Source organism: Argopecten irradians, chromosome 9 (genome assembly GCF_041381155.1).
Source record: "Argopecten irradians isolate NY chromosome 9, Ai_NY, whole genome shotgun sequence".
NCBI lineage: Eukaryota > Metazoa > Mollusca > Bivalvia > Pectinida > Pectinidae > Argopecten > Argopecten irradians.
The window spans coordinates 15,193,372-15,217,132 of NC_091142.1; the positions used below are offsets into that span (position 1 = coordinate 15,193,372).

Here is a 23,761-nt window from a genome sequence, read left to right on the forward strand (position 1 = left end):
AAAATGAATAATTATTCTATATTCAAATTGTAAACGCAATATATCAATATCGACAATTAATTTTGTTTCTTAATGATTAGAATAGTTTAATAACTCAAATGTAAATTTGATAATAAATCATATATGAAAAAAGAAATACTAGACTAGGTTATCAAAGACAACTTTAAGTAGCTTCTAGAGATGTGTGTTTACTTACAAAATTAGGATAATGTTTGCAGATCGGGTATTTAAAGACACGCCATAAGCATGTTGGGATTAAAAACACTAGAGTTTGTGAGCGTTTTGATCCATGATGTGACGGAATCGAAGTTTCTCTTGACAAATATTCCGGAAAAGGGATTATGGCTACCAACTGGGACGAAATTAGACGGAGAAACTCTTCAAAATGTTGCTCTTCGAGTTGCAAACGAGGTAATGTATATGTCTTAAAATACATGCAACATAAGTCATATTTGATACAATGATACGCATGTGCTAATAGTTAATCAAGAATGCAAACCAACTTACTGGTAAGCTGATTCGGCCCATTTCAAGATCTGACTCAAAATGTTTCGAGTCAACTCGGCCAAGGCAGAATGTACTTGTACAAGTGCACTAGTGATGTCAAGGTTTTATGTAGCATTGCTTGTAAACTCTAAGCGTGTTATAAAGACGAAATGCATACTTAACTCTAATCGTGATAGTGTAACTATTTAGTCTATAAAATTACAAATGTCTTATCAGATTGAAAATTTAATTTTTTAATCAATCTGACATGGCAGGTTCATTACATAATTTAAAGTTAACTTTATAGTTGTTTATCATACAAAATTGTCAAGTTTTTTACACTGTTTCAACTGTATGTCTGTTGTTCATTTGAGAGAATGAGATTTTCGTATATAATGATAATATAATTTTAGGCAAAGCCTATATCTGATAGCGCAGCAGCTGCAGTTGATCCATTATTTCGTTTGTTTTTTTTTAATGTGTAACTAAATAGAAATATGCCAGGTAGATCTAAATAAAGGATTTCCAACGGCGAAAGAGTAATCTCCCCTGACCGATCAGTCTTATCGATATTGACATATGTTTTGTTTTTATTGCTTATTGTGTGCGTTGACTAACTGTACTGCTAGAAACCATATATAGAATTATCAATCATTAATCATAGCTTTGCTGAATTATTGGCATTGAGTTTATGACAAGAAAAACAATATTGAACATAGGATACTTCTACTTTCACTTTCTGCAAAAATACGTGACTGCGGCTACAAATTGTATCTCAACGTCATTCTCCGTTGCCAGACGGAAAATTCTGAAGCAACTGCTCACGTAAAACGTCTTTAAAGTTAAGATTCAAGACAAAATGTAATTGTTAGATTCAGGTAAGAATAAATTGGAAGGTTTATCTTTCACTTGTTTTCATTTTGAATTTTTGCAAGCGTTACTTGTTTGTAATTATGCGAGAGAGTGATTTTGTAATCGCGCGAGAGTGTGACTTTTGATACTGTCTTGCGCGATGCTCGATCTTGTGTTGACTTCCTGTTTCCGGTTTATCAGAAAGTTTTCCAACTCTACATATGTGGATGAATTACATAGAATAACGCTACCGAGACACCTCTATCACAAGAGTCCGCTGCGCTCTCTCTAATTGTTTTTCAATATTATATTGCAAAACAAAAATAACTTAGTAAAGAAATAATGAAAAAAAAGTAATTCATTTAAAATTATATTTAATTCATCATTCACCCCTGAATGTACAAGTTAGACTCTCTCAATTCAAGTACTAGGACAGTCCATTTTGAAATTTCAGGGATGAATGAGTTAAATCTACATTTGTAAGCTAATTAGTTATATAAGTAGAACAAGGAGCTCAGGAAACTGTTTAATGTGTAGAAACTCTGATAACATTTAGAAAATAGTGTATGTATTGTTTTAATTTACAGGAAGTGAAACTTAATTGATAGTGATCATCTCTTTAAAATTTGTAGAATTTTTATTTACTTATATAATTATATTATATATATATAGTAACTTTCTAGAAAAAACTGATAAGTACAATCTCGAGACAGGAGTCTACATTGTTCAAAATGCAACATACCCTATTTTATCCAATAAGCGCCCCTGTTCCTATGATTAAGCTGAACCTCCCTGTTTTTGAGATCTCAAATTTCCAACCTTGATTACAAACCTTGATTGATTAAGTACAGGTCTAGACTGCAACTATGAATAACTGTAAAACTGTGTATGTTTCTCTACTTAATTTCTGTTGCAAATTGATTAATATCTTCTCTGTGCAATGATTTTATGAAATGTTAGCCCAAATTGAATCCTATATAATTAAGGCCATTAATATATCTAATTTCTTCAATTTGTTAATTAAGTGCCCTGGTCTGGGCACTTATTTGGTCAAATACAGTATTAATTATTTTCTGATACTATAGAAATTTTAAGCGAATGTTTGTTCTAAATATACATTATATTATGATCATAAGCTAACAATACACGTGTAGCAGTAACATTATTTTAAAGATTTTAAACTTACCAAAAATAGTTTAGGAGAGTAAGTTATTAAATGTACATATACCCGGTATGGTTTTTCTTTTTTTTTGTTCAAACCCATAAGAAAATGAATTAAAATGTATGAAGAATTAATAGAAAATTATTGATATTGTTAACAACTTCATAAATTTGGCATATGCATGTAGGTACACATACGTACACAAATTTAAGGGATTAACATATTGTACACAACATTAATCCAGCAATAATAGTGGAGAATGAAAATTAAGCACAATATTAACAGATATGTTGGAACCAATTTTTAATTATCTTGGCAGTACCCAAAGTTTTGCAATTGAACTAATGTATTATTGACCCCAATTATAGAAATGTATCCCGGCATATAAATGATAAAATAATGGATGGCATCTTATAATATGTGATATGAAAATAACATTATTCTTTCGTACCAACGAGCAGGTGACAGGCCAAGATGTGCGAGTAAAGGGACTACTGAAGACCAGCTTTATACACTTTGTCAACTCTCCATCTGTCGTCTTGGTGACCTTCCTCATGCATCCTGTGGAAAGGCCGGACCTGGTCAGTGTATACATAGATCTGTGTCTTATATATATATATGCATGTATACGTACCCAAGTAAATAAATTAAAGAAGATCAAATAATATAAGACTCTTACATATGTGGATATGAAGGATAGGGATATTCTACCCGAGGGTCACAAAATGTTCTAAAACCCAAGGCTTGCCTTGCTTATGAAAGAGTATTTTTCTTTCATACCTCGACATGAGTGTATTGCCCTAGACCAGCCAGTATTACACGTGTAGGTATGAAAGAATAAAAAATATTAAAGCCCAATCTCAATAAGCCATAGTAAAAAATGGCACAGCTTTATATGCTTGTTATGTAAAAACATACACAAATTATTGTTACACATGTATTAGTAGATCTAGAGCTGTCTTTGTTACAATTAACTGTTATCTATGTATTGATGATTTTCATCTTCCGATAGGATATCGATTCCTTATTTTCAAAATTGATACAATGACCGAAATTGTACTTGATGACCTACCTCTATCTATGACCTAGTAATGTTGGAATTATGAATTATTTTTACAGTATATACCAACAGTATATATTTTGTAATGTTCCTTATCATTTTAACTTAATGAATTTTTCACATTTTTCATGAATTATATGAAATACTCAGCAATAGTTTCCAAGTGACATGCACTGTTTTCGTTCATAAACCAATTATGTAATACACAAAATGACCGTTCCAGATTTTGTCTTTTTCTGAACAATACCATTGTTTCAATATATATCGATACATCAAGGTATTTTCACACAGGTTTGTCTAAACTTTAAATGGTTATCTCCCTTAGCAATTATTGATCACTGGTTGGCCTTAAGACCAAAGTGACCATGAAGTGTCCTGGCATATTTTAACCAGCATTAAGGTTTCGGCTGTAGGTTTAGAGTTCAAATTCCTGTATATGTTTTACAGTGTGCCAAAGAAGCAGTTTGGTTGAGCGAGGAACAGACTGAGGACAAGCTGAAATCATCTGAACTTTTAGGAACAGAGCCAATCAATTTTATCCAGCAAGTACAGAATGGTATGGTGTATTATTATCATTAAAAACACCTTTCTTTATTTTATTCTGTCTGCATAGTGTTGGTATGGAGTTATCTCCGTTTGTGAGTATGGATTGGATGGGACATCATTATTTTGTGAGCATGTGTAGAACTTTGTGTTGTAATCTCTGAAAAATATGTTAAGGAAGCATATGTATCAATCATAGCTATGTTATTAAATTAGTTATAAACATGAATCTACCAGTCTAAAAATTATGATTTGACATATAAACTCTATATATATATAGCTGTGATAACTCTAAAATTCTGGTTACTCTTAATTATACTTACCAGTCTCTACCAGATTAAAAAGAAAAAGTAAACTAACACATGACGTCACAACCACTATATCCATAAGGGCAGATAACTCTGTAATATGTAGATATAGAATATGATGATTTTAAGAAGCATTATAAATATACACGAACATTATATCACAATAATATCCCTCTATCACAAATTTACTGTATGTCCGATATCAAATTACACAAATTATATACCGTGCTATATTCTTGTAATTCTCCAATAGGAGCGATCCTGACAAACACTCTCAGCGAGACAAACGTCGAGTATGTAGATACCGAAGCCATCACTGATTCGTCACAGATTACAGCACAAGAGGCTTTGATCAAGTCAGCCAAGTTTGGCAAGAAAGGTATATATGCATGTGTAAAAAATTGCAAAATTTTATTATTTCATTTTCGCCATATATTATGTATGCATTTGTTATGGTCCTACTTGCAGACCCAATGCAAAGGCCAAGTGGTAAAGATGTCCCCAGGTATTATCACAAGCTCTCCACCTTTGGGTTTCATGTTTGAATCCCATATGGGGCAGTTGCCAGGTATTAACTCCCTGTTGGTGGTTTTTGACAGGATACTCCATGGCCAGCTGTCCTCCACCAACAAATCTAGTACATCCTTATACGACCCTGACTTTTAATAACTAGTTTAACTAATAAAACCAATAAACCCTAATGCAATTTGTTTTGCCGTTTCAATGCCCATCCCGTAAGTCCTAATAATTTTCTATGGCACCAATGATAAATAATTATGAGTTATGGATTAATAAACTCTTTTATATATGTGGATAAGAAGGGCACATTATCCCCATCCTTTATAACCACATATGAAAGTATTTTTTTCTCATACCTCCTTGATTTATTACAAGGTCACAATTAAGATAGCCTGCCACTTTGAAAAATTAAGTTAGAAGAAAACTGCAAATGCAAATCAATTTTCTATGTATGAATATATTTTATAATGCATATCATTTTGTTTGCATTCTGTATGAGTAAACCAGCAGTTTTTGGAAATAACATGAAAATTTGCAGAGAAAATTATTATGATTATAGTAATTTTGCTTATGCAGCAATTTCGCGAAGTTGTATTGCATGGGTGACCATGTAAAACAGTCTCAGTCGATAGGGATTCATTCCATTAGATATACCAGTACATGTATTACACCAATAAGTATGAAAGATGTATATTCCCAATAACCCTGCGTTTGTATTCCCAGAACAAGATCTGTTTTTCCAAGAGTTTATGAGCTGGTGTTTACCCAGTCAGACAATGAACTTCGAGGTGTTTCGGGCTTTCATCACACACAAAGGTGCAAGGGCTGACTTGGTGGAAGACTTCTTCAGGTAGAACGACCTTTCTTCTTACTTTGACCCATTAATGGTACCATATCAAACTGTACACGTTTTACATTTTAGGGCAGGTATTTAATATCGGCATAAACTTGTGACAGATACTATCATATTCAATCATAAATCCACTAACCTGTGTATGTAGATGTTGAGTAACAATTAGTGGCATATACTGTAACATACATATTTTAGAGGTAATTTTATTTTAGGGACTTAATTCATTGTATTTTCTGTGTATTATTTATGTAATCATTGTGGTGATTGGGTGAATTCCTCATTGTGCTAATTTGTTCAAGTTAGCATTTCCACTAAAATTTGATTCCGCCAAAATAAACATGTTTACAGTACAAATTGCCAAAATAAACATGTTTACAGTACAAATTGCCAAAATAAACATGTTTACAGTACAAATTGCCAAAATAAACATGTTTACAGTACAAATTGCCAAAATAAACATGTTTACAGTACAAATTGCCAAAATAAACATGTTTACAGTACAAATTGCCAAAATAAACATGTTTACAGTACAAATTGCCAAAATAAACATGTTTACAGTACAAATTGACAATTACTCAGTAGCATGTATTATTGTAATCAGTTATCATGCATCCTGTGAAATCATTAATTTTCATATGGGGGTTTTAATTTCGCGGATTTCTTTTTTGACCAAAATTAACAAATTTATGTCCCCGTGAAAATTGATCTTTTTAATGAATGTACAGTATATAAATGACATGTAAGTTGATGTGTTCATAGGATGATTTGTACCTCACTGCATAAAGTCTTTAACAGCAATGTGTCAGGTCTTCTCCACGAATTTAAGTGCTAACGAAATTATAAAATTTCATAATCCATGAAAATAGAGCCCAATGAAAATAATTGATTTCACAGTATGTAATTTGCAGTATTTCAAATCAATGTAGTAGAACCAGAAGTAGGGAGTTGTCTCCCTTGTACCGCGTCTTAACTAGAATCAGAAACAATGCTGTTTACCCATTTGAGTTAGCGGCTGAAATAACAAGTACCTGTACAAAGTTACTGATTTTTATTGTACTCATTCCAGGGCCTTTGACACACACAAGCGACGAATACTCAACTTTAAAGAAGTATTACTTGGTTTAGCTGCAATGGAGCCCAGCACACAGCATGGTGGGATGCCAGCTGAAATGAGATGCCGATATATATTTCGGTTTTATGACAAAAATATGGATGGTTACTTACAGTTTTCAGAATTCAGGTATGTATAATGTGCTGGAAAGTTATGTAACCTTTTTTGTGCTACTTACAAAGTGTCTCGCTAGTTCAAAGAAATGTTTATGGTTGGCTGACTATATTTCAGTAAAGTTATAACAATGATCAAAGTATAATATCACTTTTCTCCCATACTTTATAGACATTAAATCCAGTGGTTGCTAGATTTTGATTGTCAACCCTCAGCAAGCCGCGGTTTGACAAGCCAATATCTTTGACTTGGATTGAGATATTCCTGTCTATTTGATAGAACCAATGCATGTAAAATTCTATCAGTCCAAACTGGCCCTTGTCTTATCTTGATTTCTTTCTATTCCTACATAGTGATATGGAAATCCTTCTTAATTTATTTAACAATTAAAGGATTGTTAGATTGCATTTATTGGAGATATAAATGCAATCTGGGTGGCAGATAAATATTCATAGCACCCATCTAACAATCCTTGAATTTTTATATTTACATTTTATTTTCTAGTTCAAAGTAAATATAGTCCCTATAACTCATGATTTAAATGCAAGTGAACATTTGAAATTCCCGCTTCAGCCATTTAACCTCAACAGCCAAGTTCAATGTGATAAAAAATATATAGTCCCTATAAAAATTGAAAAGATAACAAAATTTCAATGATTTTTTTTTCAATAGCTATTCAGTTTATTTTTAATAATCTAGACATTTTAAAGATTTTTTTTATAAGTTTCATAACCAAACTGGTTCATTCAACTACAATGTCAATTTTCCTGTGAGGACTTTACATGGTATTAGTAAACAAGACTCACATCCATTTATGTAGATATTACTACACCAAGTCTAGGCTGCATTTATTGGCTCATAATGCAGATCACGATTATCATATGAGTAATGGCAGTCGCTGTGGAAAAATGTAAATATAGTGTACTTAAAACCTTTATAATCCAGAAAGGCTGTACCAGCCAAATATGCTAGTCCTGGCCATGGTGACATCGGGCTAGCAAAGTTATACTGTAACAAGATCAAGCCTCTCATTCCTATCACAAACACACATCACAGATAAATTCCTACCTACATGGGCAGGTAACTCTTTGTTATAGAAATACAAAACAATTAAAATATAAGTTACGTTATTAAAGGGAAATGGTGCGTGACATTCGACTTATAAAGGGTCTCTCCACTGATGATGAAGCTGTCGCAGATGATGCCATGAAAAGTGCCAAGTGAGCTATTAATTATGTATTATACTAGCTATAGATTTAGGTGGAAGCTTCAGTTGAAGTGTTTAATGAAAAACCTTATATCTTGTTGATAATTCTCAACAATAAATCTATTTTTATTGAGTCACAAGACTGTTAAAATGATTTATGTTCACAGTCAGTACGTCTGCATCTATTTCAAGTTACCAAAATGACACGGCTTTTTGTGTAAAGGATGATTTACCATTAGTTAGTCACAAACTCTGGTAATTGTAACGTCACAAAAACATGTCAAAATATGACGTCACTATCCCCAGAAAGTGTTGAATGTTGGGCTAATCAACAGTTGATTGTACTTTACATACGTCCTATTGGTATCTCAAAACCCTCATTTTGTAATATTTAATGCCATTATAGTTTTAGAATTATAATAATGCCTTGGTCTCTGAACACCATAAATATTTATTTAGATGGGTTTAATGATAAGTTTCATGTTAAGGATCTTGTTTAAGTGTTCACATTTACAGCATTTATTTTGTACATTTGGACCTCTCTCGATTCAGATGTTTCGGTACAGAAACAAAGAACAAGTTACCAATTGGTGAGTTTCTCACAGCTGTTGGCCAACTTAAATTCCGAGGGACATCTGTGCTATTCCGTCTCTCACATTCCAGCCTCACCGCCTTAAAGGGGTATGTACTACTGATACTGTGATGTGTCACATATACACTATCTACACTTACGATTCTTTTGATTTAATTCTTTTTGTATTACTTCATATTTCAAATGCCCTAATGAAGAAGTGCTTTCCTCTTGATGAAATGTAAAAGTACCAGTCAAGAGTGATGAATATATTAATTTAACATTTCTTGTTTAATAAATGAAAAATAAGCTACACATGAAAACCCAATAACACATGTTAATTTGATGTACTTTTATACTTTTACTTAATTCCAATTCTTCAAAAAGAAAAAAAAAGAAAAAAAAAATTTTTTTTACTTTGAAATTTTAAGATATTCTTTTATCTTATGTACCCTGCTACAATCTGTAGGAAACAAACATATCAGTGATCTAGTTCTTACAATAGTTTAAGATTTTAATGTCAAATGTTTGATTCTTGATCATTACTATTTTTTTATATCATGGAATTCTTTTACATGTATTTTGACCTTTGAGAGCTAACTCATTCACCCCTGAAGACACATATAGACTGTTCTAAATCAAAGACTAGTCCATTAGGAAAGTTTAGTGGTGAAAGGGGTAAAGAACATTTATGTTAAAAAGCTAGCATCAGTTTACTGTTACATATTATTTATTTACTTTAAAGATTTTATATCTCGATAATCTGTCAGATGAGACGTCTTATTCCTCGCCGACGTGTAAAGTTTACTGTTACATGATATGTATTCATTATTAAGTTTTTGTATCTCAATAGCTCCTCAGACGGGGCGTCTAATTCCTCATCGCATGGTAAAGATGAGGAAACAGAGCCACCTTCCAAGAGGTATCGTCCAAAACTAATGGACGCCATGAAGCTCTCCCCTCCACGGAAACTTAATATGACAGGTAGGAGACTGTGTTTGATATATAATTATCTTGATGAGCGTTCATTTCATATGAGATTTTATGAAACGATTCTTTAAGTTTTAAATTTTGCGAGCCTTGACGAGTTTCAATCTTATATGAAATGAACACAAATTTATTATACTTCATATCACATAACTTCAACAATATCGAAGAATCTCACATCAAAATATATTGGGAAAATCCAGTGAAGGCCGCCATTTTGTCCTGCCGTCCACAAAATCCTGACATCACATCATTTTTCCTGACGTCACTTCATTGTTTCTGTCTTGATGTCACAATGAATTTCTAGCCAATGAAAATCACTCCAGGTCATGTTACACGTCTAGTGACATATGGAAAATATTACACGGGTAAAATCATTAGATATCGGGTGAATTATGCGATAAATTTGTGTATCCAAAATTTGTAGATAATGCAATATAATGCAATCGTATTTGAACACAAAGCTTCTGATGCAAAAAGTGCTGGAATATGATTAGCTTTAAAATACATATGCATTTATGTTATTTTGATTATTACAAACTTTAAGATGACCAAGTGATTAAGTTATCAGATTTTTCTTCCAAACACAAAAAGGGTATACATAAAACATTGTTATAATTGGAATGTTTTTACTAGATCCAGATGCAGATGTGTTTAAGTTGCCCGAGGGTCGGCCAGTGATGTCGAGTAAACATCACGGACCCCAGCCAAAGTACGAATTAGCTACACACACTGTCAAAGTGAGGCGCACAGGTTTTCTGTCGGACGTCATCAAACTCTGGGACTTACAAGGTGAGATTTGTCACATATTCTCTATTTGTGTATTACAGAGTTATCTGCCCTTGCAGGTAGGTATTTGGAGAAAACAACGCAAATTGGGCTCACAAAATAATGACGTCACAATGGATACCTACCCACAAGGAAGCTAACTCTGTAATATGCAAAAACAGAATACTAAATAAACCATTTGGCTAAAGGAAATTTATCTATATATTATTGTACTTGTAAGCAGTAAGGCTAAATGTTGTGTAAACAATCAATCAATCTCGTTGATTAAATGAGACTGACCATCCTCTAATATCAATATAATATTATTGTGTAGCCAGTTATATTTGTGGGTCAAAGATTTCACGATTCAGACTTAAGATAAGAAGGTTGAATTTAAGCAAATCCAAATCTAACAACATGGATTTATACATGTGTTCTATCCATGGTTATTATTTCTCACATGAAAATGGTCGGTTATACTATATTCCATCTTTGCATATAACAGATTGAGTTACCTCCCTTGTAGGTGATATATCACCATATATCACAATGGATACCCAGGTATCCATTGTGACATCATCATTTCATAAGCGTAATCTATATCGTTTTCTCTGAAAAGTATGATGTTACACTCACAAACACATGACGTCACAATCAATATCTACACAGAAGGGCTGATAACTGCAAATATAGTATTAGACTTCTGTAAATTGTGTGTCAGGTCTTTTTTACAGAACAGACACTAAATTTTTCTCTGCCTCCTAACCACATTCTCTTAGCACAGTCAAACACACATCTCAAACATTATCATTTAGTCCCTAGCTGTTTTTGTGACATTGTTTGTGATAAATTTATATTATACTTATATGATTTATAGCAGTCTGAATCACTTTTCTTTCAAATTAAAGGGGTTGGGTTATATCCGGACAAAATATAACCTAATATTTGTCTGAAACAATTTAATTAGCTGTCTGGCTAACATTTTAAGCATATTCATGGAAATAGAAATTTTGCCAAGAAGAGTTTGTAATTGTGATTTCTATTATTCTCTCTTTAATTGTCGGTGATACTTTACAGGTACAACTGCCGTGGCTGAAAGTGCTGTAAGTCACCTAGAAGGAGACATTTCCCGCTTCCAACGAATGTCATCAATAGACTCCTTCAACCAGGTATATTTGAAATAAATTATCTCCCTTAGAATCACTTATTTCCTTTTATATAACTATGTATAATTACAAACAACAATCTCCCTGAATAAAACATGTTTAATTACAAACAATTATCTCCCTTTATATAACCAGGTATAATTAGAAGTAATTATCTCCCTTTACATAAACTCGCCAGATAAAAGGTTGCCAGGTACTGATCGCTGGTTAGTGGTTTTCCTCTTAGTACTCCGGTTTTCCTTCAACAAACCTTGCACGTCCTTAAATGACCCTGGCAGTTAACAGGACGGTAAACTTATAAACCAAATCTTACCAGATGTTGACCAAATTTATGAAGCTTATTTATTAATGGTACTTGTTTCAACATCATAACTTTATTTGTTTCTTTCAGAGATCCCATCCTAACGAGATGTTGACAGGACTCCGCTATTTCGAGAGAGCCATTAAGGGCGATAATGGAAATCAAGCAAAGGTGAGTCCAGCTCTTAACATTTTGCTAAAATATTTAAAACAGAAGCACATCTTACAATATTCATACCCTACAGATGTCTTCATAAATACAAATATAATTGATAATTAAAAAAAAAATCATATAAAAGATTGACAAATTATGTGTTAGTGATTTAATGGTTGGTAGAAACAAAATGCTGGATAAAATGAATGTACTCATTTGATTTGTCCTAATTAGTTATAAGTTTTTTGAAAGCTATCCCAACGTAACTGAGGCCAAATAAAAAGGGGCGCTGTTGTCAAATGTTTGTGTTGCTAATTTAATACTTTGTAGAAAGAATATGCTGGATACAATTATCGAATGAGTGCAATTTATTGATAATTTGTCCTACATAATATGATTTCTATTTTAATTAATATTTTAGAGCCAACATGACTGGGGTCAAGTAGAGAGGGGTGCCCTGGCCAAATGTTTATTAACATTATGTCGTCAAGTCAAGGACACACTAAGTAGTGAACCTCGACTGATTAAGTTGAAATCTCCTGTCTACATTCTTGGTAAGAAATGTCAACAATTTCAAGTTATCAAGAATATCAAGATCGAATTGTAGACGGGCAATAAGTTGTGTAATGAGTTAAGATATTAGATACTGATTTTGCCTGTACAAATAAAATCATTGCATGAATAGTTAAACTCTTAGTTTGTCTTTTAAGATTTTCTAAGTTATAAATATCACAATTGTACCATAAACAGTAGACTCTCAATGATCTGAACACTTGCGTTCCTGGCCCGAACCATCCGGATTGTTGATTTTCTGAACTGCTAGATTCTATTTAGCAATCAACAATGAAATCTGTTCCCTGATATTTTTGTCCAGATTGTGATTATCTGCTTTAGCTAATGTATGTGATTGAATATTCAAACTTTAGCTAATGTATGTGATTGAATATTCAAACTTGAAATCTTATTACAGTTTGTACATATAAATTAGACTGTCAGTTTGTGATCATTTTTGCCAACAAAACACATTTTTAATTTCAAGTTCATTAGTGAGTGAGAATTTTGGCTGACGTCAGCAAGACCTTAGCTGTATCGATTCCTGAAGAACAATAGAACATCATTTTATCTTAGAATTAATTACATATCTTACTTTTTGGCAACTAAACTTAAATTTTGCAAGGCTAACATCAAATATAAAATTCTGTTTGAATATATCTATCCTATGCTGGGAGCCCTCTCACAGGACAGGATTCAGACTTGCAGTTTGTTGTCTATAAAACAACATATTTATTGTGTATCCTGGTGTTGACGTATTGCAATTTATATTAATTAAAAGTTACCACTATTGACGTCCAATTGTAAGATGAATTAATCCTTCCAGGTGATATCCATGGTAACTACCGTGATTTGGTTTGCTTTGAGAAAGCATTATGGCGGATGGGACCATTACTGACTCCAGCCTCATTCCTGTTCCTAGGCGACTACGTTGATCGTGGGGAGTACGGTGTAGAGGTACGGAGAAACGTATTGTTACCTCAGATCAAATAGAAAATCATGATATATGAGTTGGCTAAATTAAACTTAAAATTTTTTGGGGGGATTCACCCCTCCACCCAAATGTTTTCTACGAGACTTGGAAATCCAGATGATTCTTAATGCAGGGAGTACAGAATACAATTAAAAACTTCCAAGTTACTCTTAACTCATACACCCCTGAAATTTCATAATGGACTTGTCTAGTATTTGCTTTAGAAGAGCCTAAATATATCTTCAAGGGTAAACAAGTCAATTTTAGATAAAAGGCTTACATTTATAAATAGATTTCAGAGTAGTATTATTAATATGTTGGATATCATTATTTTGTCACTTTAAAAGCTGATGCAATTATAAATGAAATAAATTTGAAGTCAGCATGAATTATTTTTTTTTTTTGGATTGGAAACCAAAAAGTATTTTCGTAATGTTGAATTACTTCATGAACATGACATTGTCCTTCTTTTCATTTTTAGGTTGTATCCTATTTATTTGCACAAAAGTTATTAGCTCCAGGCAAATTTTACCTTCTGAGAGGCAACCATGAGCTGAGAAGCGTACAGGAGATGTTCTCTTTTAAATCGTAAGTTTCTGATATTACCGTATATACTGCCATTTCGATAAATAGAACAACATCACAATCCATGATACCACAGTGTTTTACAGTCTGTGTGAAGTTTGTAAATCAATAACTTTGATAAAGAAAAGAGCAATGTCTCATAATAAATTAAGTAAACATTTGTTAATTAAGCTCTTTGCAAAAATTGATTATGATTTTATTTTTAGGGAATGCCTGTCAAAATTCGGTGATTCCATTGGCTTACAGATCTGGGAAGCAGTGAATGACTGCTTCGATGTGATGCCTATTGCGGCTACTGTAGATGATAGGGTAAGCCTATTATTATATATGCAATTAGGCATTTTAGAGACTAAGTGAAAAATACAAAATAATTTTGCTTATTCAGTTGGTATGTTACACATATCTAATTTCATCATCAATCTGATAATTCATAGCAATGTTTTGCTAATCATAATTTACATAATTTATCTTCCCAATGGCATGTGTTAACAAAAGATAGAAGTCTTACTGAATTAGCAACTATTTTTAATACATGAAGAAAATTGAGAATGGATTTCGCTCAAGAAAGAATTATTTCATGGATTGCTTCACGTGTAAAAAAAATAATTCTCACATGAGCGTAAAACAATTACTGTCAAACCCGTCTATAAAGACCACCAAACGATAAGGGAAAAGTGGTCTACATGTATATTGCCAAGTGCTCTTTTAACATAGGTCAAATTGTGTTACAACTGGCCATTTTGAACACTTAAGAAAGTGGTCCTAATAATCAGGTGGTCTCTATACAAAGGTGGTCACTTTCACTGTAATACATATCTGTATGTTGTAGGTATTCTGTGTACACGGAGGGATACCAAGTTCAGACAATGATGGAGGGTTTATAGAGAAGATTAACAAAGTTCCTGTACCACTTAAAGATCCGGAGATCGATAGTCCACTGGCATGGGAGATTCTCTGGAGTGATCCGGTGAGGTAGGCAATTTATCCATGTTTAACACTTCGCCAGCGATCAATTAATCACCGTAATTAACTCTTTCCATACTGTTGTTGACTATAGTTGACAGCATTTTACCCTCCCTCTACCCAATTGTTAACTGTTGTTTAAAGGATTTTACCCTCCCTCTTCCCATTGTCGAATGTAGTTGACAGCATTTTCCAATTTTGTTATTATTGTAAAGTATATGATATTTATTGTGTAGAAACTATAATTGATGACATGGGTGATCTGAAACGACAAAATATATATTGTATTGTTTTATAAATGTATACATTACCAGACTCACTGTTTAATTGGCCTATCACGAACATTTCAACACACAGATACTTTTAAACATGAAAGTTATGAAACCATGATCATTTCCTGTTATACATGTTTATTACATGATAAATTCTTGTATATAATCAGTGAATCATTTGATATTTTGTTTACTGACTATGTACTGAGTTTGTGCTGAGTGTTCCAGAAAAAGAGTCTTTCTCAGATAAAATGTGTTCTCACATAGCTAGCCATGTAAGATAGAGTTGTCTCATGAAAGACAGCTATGTAAGATAAATCTATCTTACATAGCTGTGACGTCACAATTGAAAAACAATGAGATGACGTCATATCAGCCAAAGTTGACGTCAGTTTTCTTCTATTTCGACTGACTTGCCGGATTCATTTACCATTTCATTTGTTTAATTTGCATTTCAAACCGTTTTACCTAAGATTTCTCGTTTATATTTACAATATAAACCAATCTTTGATGAGCTTTTTCGAATGGCGTTCTTATTTTTAATCAATTATAATTCGATCAATTATTTAAGAAGTTAAGATTTTGTCACAAAATGGCTGCCTCACCTTTCGTGCAAGTAATTAGACAAACAATGTGAGAAAATAACTCTTTCATATGTAAATTATGTAGGATAGAACTATTCCACCCTCGGGTACAGAATTTTGGGTCAGAAACCTCGGCAAGCCTCGGTTCTGAGCCAAAATTCTGTACCCTCGGGTGGAATAGTTCTATCCTACATATGTACATATGAAAGAGTCATATAGTCTCCTTATGCAATTGGAATGGACTTTCAGAAAAAAATGTGATCCTTTTCATTTTCTATGCTGAAAATGGCTATGGTGATGACATGAACACAACTCTGGACTACAATGAACTTTTTGTTTGCAGCAATGACCTTTTGACCCCTGACACCCTGAAGGACTTGCAGGATCACGATGGCTTTATTTACAATACCAGACGCGGCACTGCACACTTCTTCTCCTGCGATGCTTTAATGAGTTTTCTAGACAGGAACAACCTGTCGCATGTCATACGTGCCCACGAAGTACAAGAAAATGGCTTCCAGGTAAGTTTCTTTTTTTCAATTAAGAATTAAAAAAAACGTCAAGTTATGTGCCCAAACATTTTTTGCAGATTAATAAGATTGGTTTTATAATTTCGTTTTGTCGATTTAAGAAATTAGGAATACTGTTTATGATTTGTTGATATGATAAATGTTAAAGAAAAAAACTTATTATTTTTTATCTAGGAATACATGAAATAATTAAATTATTAAATTCAATGTTTACTTTAAAGTGGGTTTTTCCCCCCCTTTCCATTCATTATTTATTCTTTTAATTTACAGTAAATTGTTAAGATTCATAAGACATGATGGACAAATATTTTGATTTAGTGTTTTCTATGCGTAATTTTTGCAAGTACTGACTTTGCACCTCATAAAATGCACCTCACAAAAATGATACAAAATTACTATTAACAGGTCCAACAGAAGGGGAGACTACTCACTGTGTTTTCTTCCTCACATTATTGTGGAGGATCAAATGAGGCAGCATGTGTACTAGCCGACAACTTTAAGCTTCGAATGATTCGCATTGACACTACCTGATCCAGTATTGAAACCTTAATGTCAAGTTTAGCCATTAGAAATTCAGTCTAGTCTGGAATCAAGATCTGGACCTATCTGAAAGTAACTCATTCAAGGTTAAATAGAGAATATATGTTGAGAAATGTTTTTGTACTTTGAGGTTAGATAATACACCATTGAAAATGCAGCATTGGATGTTTTTATGCATGGTACTTGCAGTTCCTTAAAATAAGTCAGATTTGTACAATTGTAATGGGACGAATTCCTGTGTCACATGGTACCCAAGAACATCTCCAGTGGTGATGGAACGTAACTCTTTGTAATTTACCCACTGAAATGACGTTGGCGCAGGGTATCATCTCTTGACGAGTGCAAGGTATCATCTCTTAGCGTCTTTCCGTCACGAATGGATACTATAGTCCCGCACAAAGGTTATCGGGTATCACATGGTACATGAATTAGTCCCATTGACAAGTGTGTTTAACTTGTTTTTCATCCATGAGACTTTGGCATGAGTGCTCATAGGTGTTATTCAAGTTAAAAATTGTACCGGTAAGAATACGATATTCCTACACAGAAGGTAAGACTTCTTTGTATTTGATGTATACATAGTATTATATGTATTGATTCATTCCTATTATTATTATGTGTATCATCGTATGGATATATATATTATGCATTTAGTATGTACTGAATGAACTGTGTGTAAGGTTGGTTGGTATGGTAGATTGATGTCTACACATGTGTAAGGGATGCAATGGCAGTTTTAACTCATTTACCCCTGAAATTTCATAATGGACTGGTCGAGTCTTTGATTTAGAAGAGCCTAAGTATGTCTTTAGGGGTGAATGAGTAAAGGGCTAATTTAGGGATAGATAAGTATTAAACTAGCTTTGTTTGAGATATGACTTGATTATTGGGGCTATATGGAATTTCGAAGAGCAAAAAGACAAAAAAAGATAAAAAAAAAATTCTATTATACTGACTACTCAGTAAAGGGCTAATTTAGGGATAAATAAGTAACGAACCAGCCTCATTTGAGATAAGACATGATTTGTTGGACTGAATGAAATATGTACAATTTATTTGTCGAGGACAAAATATATTTAACTTTTCTAGTTTAGTTTATATAATGACTAATCAAAAAACAATTTGCTTGATACTACTGAACAATATCCCAGAAAATATTTCCTATTGAGTTATAAATGTAATCTATATAATAAAATCTTTTATTGATCATGAAGGCCCATTGCATTATTACTGAATCAAAAAATAGGTTTCTTAAAACAATAGTAACATAAAAGAACATATACTGATGGAGTACATGTGTTACACCAAACAAATTAATGCAGGTTTTTCTGTGTTAACTATATTTCTGATGCAGCTAGAGCACTTATATGGATATAAGAGATAGATATCACACTCAATCACAAGAATGATTCTATACAGACATTTAGATTTTAGAAAAAAAATTGAGAAGATCAAGCATGTTAAATCATTAAGCTTCGTAATATGACGGTTTTAGATTACAAAACGACATGAGTAAAGTATGATTTAGCATAGATTAGTCCTACTTTCCAGTAACTATTACGTCCCCAAAATTCACTTCAAAATATCACCTCATAATAATCACTGTATGGTTGAACTGAGAGACGGTAAATTATACTTTATCTATGTCGTTCTGGAAACTCTACATCCCCATATTAATCGATGGTATGTTTACATTTAGTGTTTAAAGGCTTAGTTGAGTGTAATCAGGAGTGTTCATAATTTGTGTATAGAATAAAAAAAAACAAACGTTTTTTTAATTTAACAGCTTGTTGGTTTCCTTACTGATATTTTTCACATTGATCTATGGCTTACTTCATATAATACTTTTACAAAAGGCTTGTCCAAATTGTTTCTATTATGCGCCCCCTTATTTACTTCAATTTTTAAGCGTCTTACGCACTTATTGGGTTGAATACAGTACTGTACTTATTAATCAAGGTAAATTGACAACTGTTCTCAATTTTATTACACCAAATATAGATATGGTATAGTATTTTTAGAAAGTGCTATCTGATATCCATTTTACATATGGAATGTTTTAGTATTGTAGCTTAATTTGTCAGTTTTCATTGTTGTTTTTCATTTTTAAAACTTTTAATCAGCATTGGAAAACTTAACTGAATAAATGTAGTATACACCATTACCTAAATACAGTATGTATGAAATTTGTGGTAAAAAGTATAAGTTTACATCATTCTCATTTGCTTAAATACTTGTTAAATGTGTATATAATTATACATTCAACTCATTTCCCTATACCAATGTACCTAGATTAGTACCAGACGATTTATGTGTTGCGACATAAGACCACCGCATTTAAATTTGTCTGATTGGTAAATGAGGACATGTACATATGTACCATGTAGCCGGTTATTTTCACGTTGTTGATATTTCTGCGGTTTCTCCAGGCTTTGGTCGCGAAAAATTGTGGTAAGGATTAATTATGTATAATATATACCTTTATAATAGTGAAATTTCAAAACCGCTAAAAAAAATTTTCTAGTACGAATCGTTAAAACTTTTGACCTGTGCAAATAATCAGCTATATGGAACCTTATTATTGTATATATTGGTATCACAAAATTTATCAAGACATGAAATAGACAACGAACAAGCCTAGCATTTTATTACAGTATTGACTTTAAAACTTTTTTCCGTGTTTCACTATATCTAAATGTCAGGGTTACGATTAAAACGTTCGGATGTTGAATATTATGTTTTGCAATTTGCAATTTTGCATATATACATGCATGTTATGAACAAATGTCTTTATCATCATCATAGCCATTGTTCGGTTTTGTTGTGCTATTTTGAAATTGAGGTATTAAATTGAATTTGTACTTTTAAGCACACCATCTAAAGATGGTGGGCTATTCAAATAGCTTTTCGTCCGTGGTCTTTCCTGCCGTCTATCCGTTAATAATAATTGTTATCACTCTTTCTTAGAAAGTACTGAAGGAATCATTCTCAAATTTCATATATAGGTTTCCCTAGGGCCCTAGTTGTGCATATTGCGATTTGTGACCGATCGGCTAACAAGATGGTCGCCAAGCAGCCATCTTGGTTCTTGATAATTAAAGTTTGTTATCGCTATTTCTCAGAAAGTACTGAAGAGATCGTTCTCAAATTTAATATGTAGGTTCCCCTAGGGCCCTAGTTGTGCATATTGCATTTTGGGACCAATCGGTCAACAAGATGGCCACCAGACAGCCATCTTGGATTTTGATAGTTAAAGTTTGTAATCGGTATTTCTCAAGAGAACTGAAGGGATCGTTCTCAAGTTTCATATGTAGATTACCCTAGGGCCCTAGTTGTGCATATTGCGTTTTGAGACCGATTGGTCAATAAGATGGCTGACAGGATTTTGATAGTTGAAGTAGTTTGTAACCGCTATTTCTCAGAAAGTACTGAAGAGATCTGTCTCGGATTTCATATGGAGTATATTTTTAAAGGTTTGAAAAGCAGAGAAATATCCTTTTTTCATTGTCAGACATAGATCATTCTTTGGTGGGCGCCCTCTGGGATCTCTTGTTGTGTGTTACATGACGATTTTTAACATGAACAAAATGATAAAGAAATGATACATTTGATCCGCCTCTCACTGTTTGTTTACTATGATTCTAATTATATTTGAAAAGCTAGTCACAATTCCATAAGACTTCAAAAAATTAATAGATTTAAGTCAATTTGATATTATAAAGGTAAGCAGATTGGCCTCTTTCAAAACCTGTAAGAAACTCTTCCAATTTTTGTTGTATTATACTATCAATGATTTATGATTTCTAATTGATTACGAGAATAACTCTTCTATTACTGGATAAAACTTGAAACTTTAAGGTAAATTGTTAAAATAGCAAACAAACTAAACATATTAAAATATGTAAACTTTACTTATGAATACATTAATATTTTTCACCTTTTCTCAAAAAAACCCATTATAGTTGATAATGAAATATTAGATAAAGTTTTGAAATTATTGTCAAAAACGAAAGCTCTCGCTTACAGCGAAGAATTGTTTTACATCTTAAGCAGGAATTGCCTATTTGAATTGATTTAAAACAGATAATTCTAGCAGGTTTCAATTATAAGATGAACATTCATTGCCATTCTTTGCTTGATTTTCATGAATGCCTCAGTTTGACCTTGGGCATTTGTCACTAGGTGTTGACGACAGGATGTTATAGAAATATTTGATGATCAATGTCATTGACCCCTGGCTTACTCAAAAATAGATGTTATATATTTTCATATCCTCTGGTAGGCGATCAATAATTAGTAACATCATAACCAATTGATATATCTTCTGGTTTAGATAATCTCATCGTAAGAAACAAATTATGTGATGTTGCTTTTGTGAACACAAAATTGCAGTAAATATAAACAATTTGAAATTTACTAATGAGTCGCGGTATCATGTAAATGCGATATTTATCATTATAATTGATTACCATAAATTAATCGTTAATTGTAAATGGAATCAGCAACAATTAAAGTTATAACAACTAGTGTTATTGATGTGATAATTAGTTAGCTTCATCAACATTTAATTCATGGGCGATTTTATGGTTACTACATCTTCAAATTCATATTACCATACTACTTTGGATTTCATTCAACAGGTATGAATTTTAATTTTCATGATACATGCACATTTAAGTTAGAATACCGCCTTGAAATGAAACTATTTTTGTATTAAAGAAAAATGGTATTATACTAAAATTACAGTGCAATGTTTGTCTGGAATACAATTAAAGATATAATTAAGAGATGTGTTATGTTTCTTTCCTAAGAGAAATATTCAATGCATATGACTGTCTTAAAGTATTGCTAGTTCAACTGGTCCATAATATAAGCTGATGCCGTACCGTGGCGCCTGTCGTCTGTCACAAAATTCACAATATCGGCACGAAAACCTCTAGTCGGGGTACTTGTGATGTTATGTATATATCGCTTCTTAGGTATACATGAATATAAATTAATTGCTAAAAATTGTGTATGCATCAGGCCTAACCTTAGGTATTACTGACACGAAGTTGTTATGTTTGTAAATTTTGGCAAGATATGTCAAACATTCTTCATTTCAATTTAGTTAGTCCACAGAGGTCACCAAATAAGAATGCATTCATATTTACTGATGTTTTTAGCATATTCTAGGAACACTTGTTATTTTGAGTGAATCGCATTGGTAGATATTTTCTGTCCTAGAACTGTTTTTGGATCGATGAAACCAATCTTTGTAAAATGTCAAGACACGATTGTTACATGAAATGAAAGCTCCATGCAAGTTAGACAAGACTTCAAAGACTTAAAGATGTACTTCATCCGACTGCAACAGTACTAGTATTCTAGCAATATCGATCACACAACTAAATCCCATTTTCCACATGTAGTCGATATTTTGATGAAAACCAAAAGGTTAGACTTGTTTGAGTTAACAGAATTGGATGTATACGTTATAAAACGAATTATACAAATAAATTAGATGACATTCCCACACAAAACCAAAAGTTTTGGGACGACGAAATCAAACAATACAATTGTGATATAATACAGAGACGTCCATCGTACCATTTCTCTGTTCATTTTGATTAAGGATTAAGTTTGTAACTTTCATAAAAATGACTTCGAATGAAGGTAAGGAAATGCCGACTAACATAGACTTGGTTGTGATAACCAATTTCTCTGTTTTACTGAAGGTTCGAAGGTCTCTTATCGCACTGTTTAAGTGATATGGACAGAGAAACATGAAAGAAAATGTGCATAGCCACGTAAAATGGTGAAAGTTTCTACCCACTCGCAAACATGGTCTTGAACCGCAAAATTAGAGAAAAGCAAGAAGCAGGTCTGGGCAAGAAGTAGGTAGAAACGATAGTAAGACAATAACCAGATCGGATTTTCCATCTCGGAAATTTGAATAACACCATATTGAACTAGATAATACACTATACATATTATGGATATAAAGGCACACGCTATGTTGATGTAACATCTGTAACTATGAAAGGGATCATAATTATGTTTGGAAAGTAGCTTGATATTTTGATAAAAACGTATCAACACACAAAACGTGATCCCCATTCGTAAATACCGTATCAGATGGTGAAATGTTTATTCCATTTATAGTGAAGAACAGGTTTGACATATTAGCGATATTGCCTCCACTCTCAGACTCGTTTCCACTGTGTTGTAGTTTAACTGCCGGCCAGGTAAATTATTGTCGACCGAAATCATCTCCATAATGAATAATGGGTTCTGAAAGGAAATATTTGTCTTCAGTGTTCGATACATGTTCTTAACTAACGAGAAATTTATAAGACTGCTTAGTACTGTTTCAAATGTACTGTGCAAATATTTGATCGTACGAATACAGTATGAAAATTTCAATTTAAGTTTCCTGATGCCTAAGACCTTTAGCAGCAATAAGACATTTTTTCAGTTTCTGAAATTAAAGGTGACATTGCAAGTTTAAAAGCATGCATTTGAAATAAAAAATATATATTCATAATAATGAAATAAAATAGATATAATGAAATATTTTTTCTCGAAAATGTCAAGCTTAAAATAAACACTTCACTCACTT

The 23,761-nt window shown here is 32.7% G+C and overlaps 1 protein-coding gene across 1 annotated transcript; it reads left to right on the forward strand.

The window, feature by feature from the left end:
• The first annotated feature begins 162 nt into the window (after positions 1 to 162).
• On the forward strand, positions 163 to 21,945 carry LOC138331592 (uncharacterized). Its single transcript, XM_069279300.1, has 19 exons — positions 163 to 411; positions 2,962 to 3,081; positions 4,008 to 4,116; positions 4,665 to 4,790; positions 5,654 to 5,780; positions 6,850 to 7,023; positions 8,145 to 8,228; positions 8,768 to 8,896; positions 9,640 to 9,770; positions 10,410 to 10,565; positions 11,619 to 11,710; positions 12,099 to 12,179; positions 12,583 to 12,715; positions 13,540 to 13,670; positions 14,168 to 14,274; positions 14,478 to 14,580; positions 15,101 to 15,243; positions 16,434 to 16,611; positions 17,026 to 21,945. Exons 1-19 carry the CDS (start codon positions 247 to 249, stop codon positions 17,149 to 17,151), a joined length of 2,415 nt encoding a protein of 804 aa, XP_069135401.1. The 5' UTR covers positions 163 to 246; the 3' UTR covers positions 17,152 to 21,945.
• Positions 21,946 to 23,761: the final 1,816 nt, after the last annotated feature.

What these genes read in the sequence shown, in the direction of transcription:
- LOC138331592 (XM_069279300.1), top strand. Translation starts at nt 247, where the DNA reads ATGTTGGGATTAAAAACACTAGAGTTTGTGAGCGTTTTGATCCATGAT. An exon ending in CTCTTCGAGTTGCAAACGAG is followed by an intron (nt 412 to 2,961) that starts GTAATGTATATG and finishes ACCAACGAGCAG; the next exon opens with GTGACAGGCCAAGATGTGCG. An exon ending in CTCTGGAGTGATCCGGTGAG is followed by an intron (nt 15,244 to 16,433) that starts GTAGGCAATTTA and finishes TTTTGTTTGCAG; the next exon opens with CAATGACCTTTTGACCCCTG.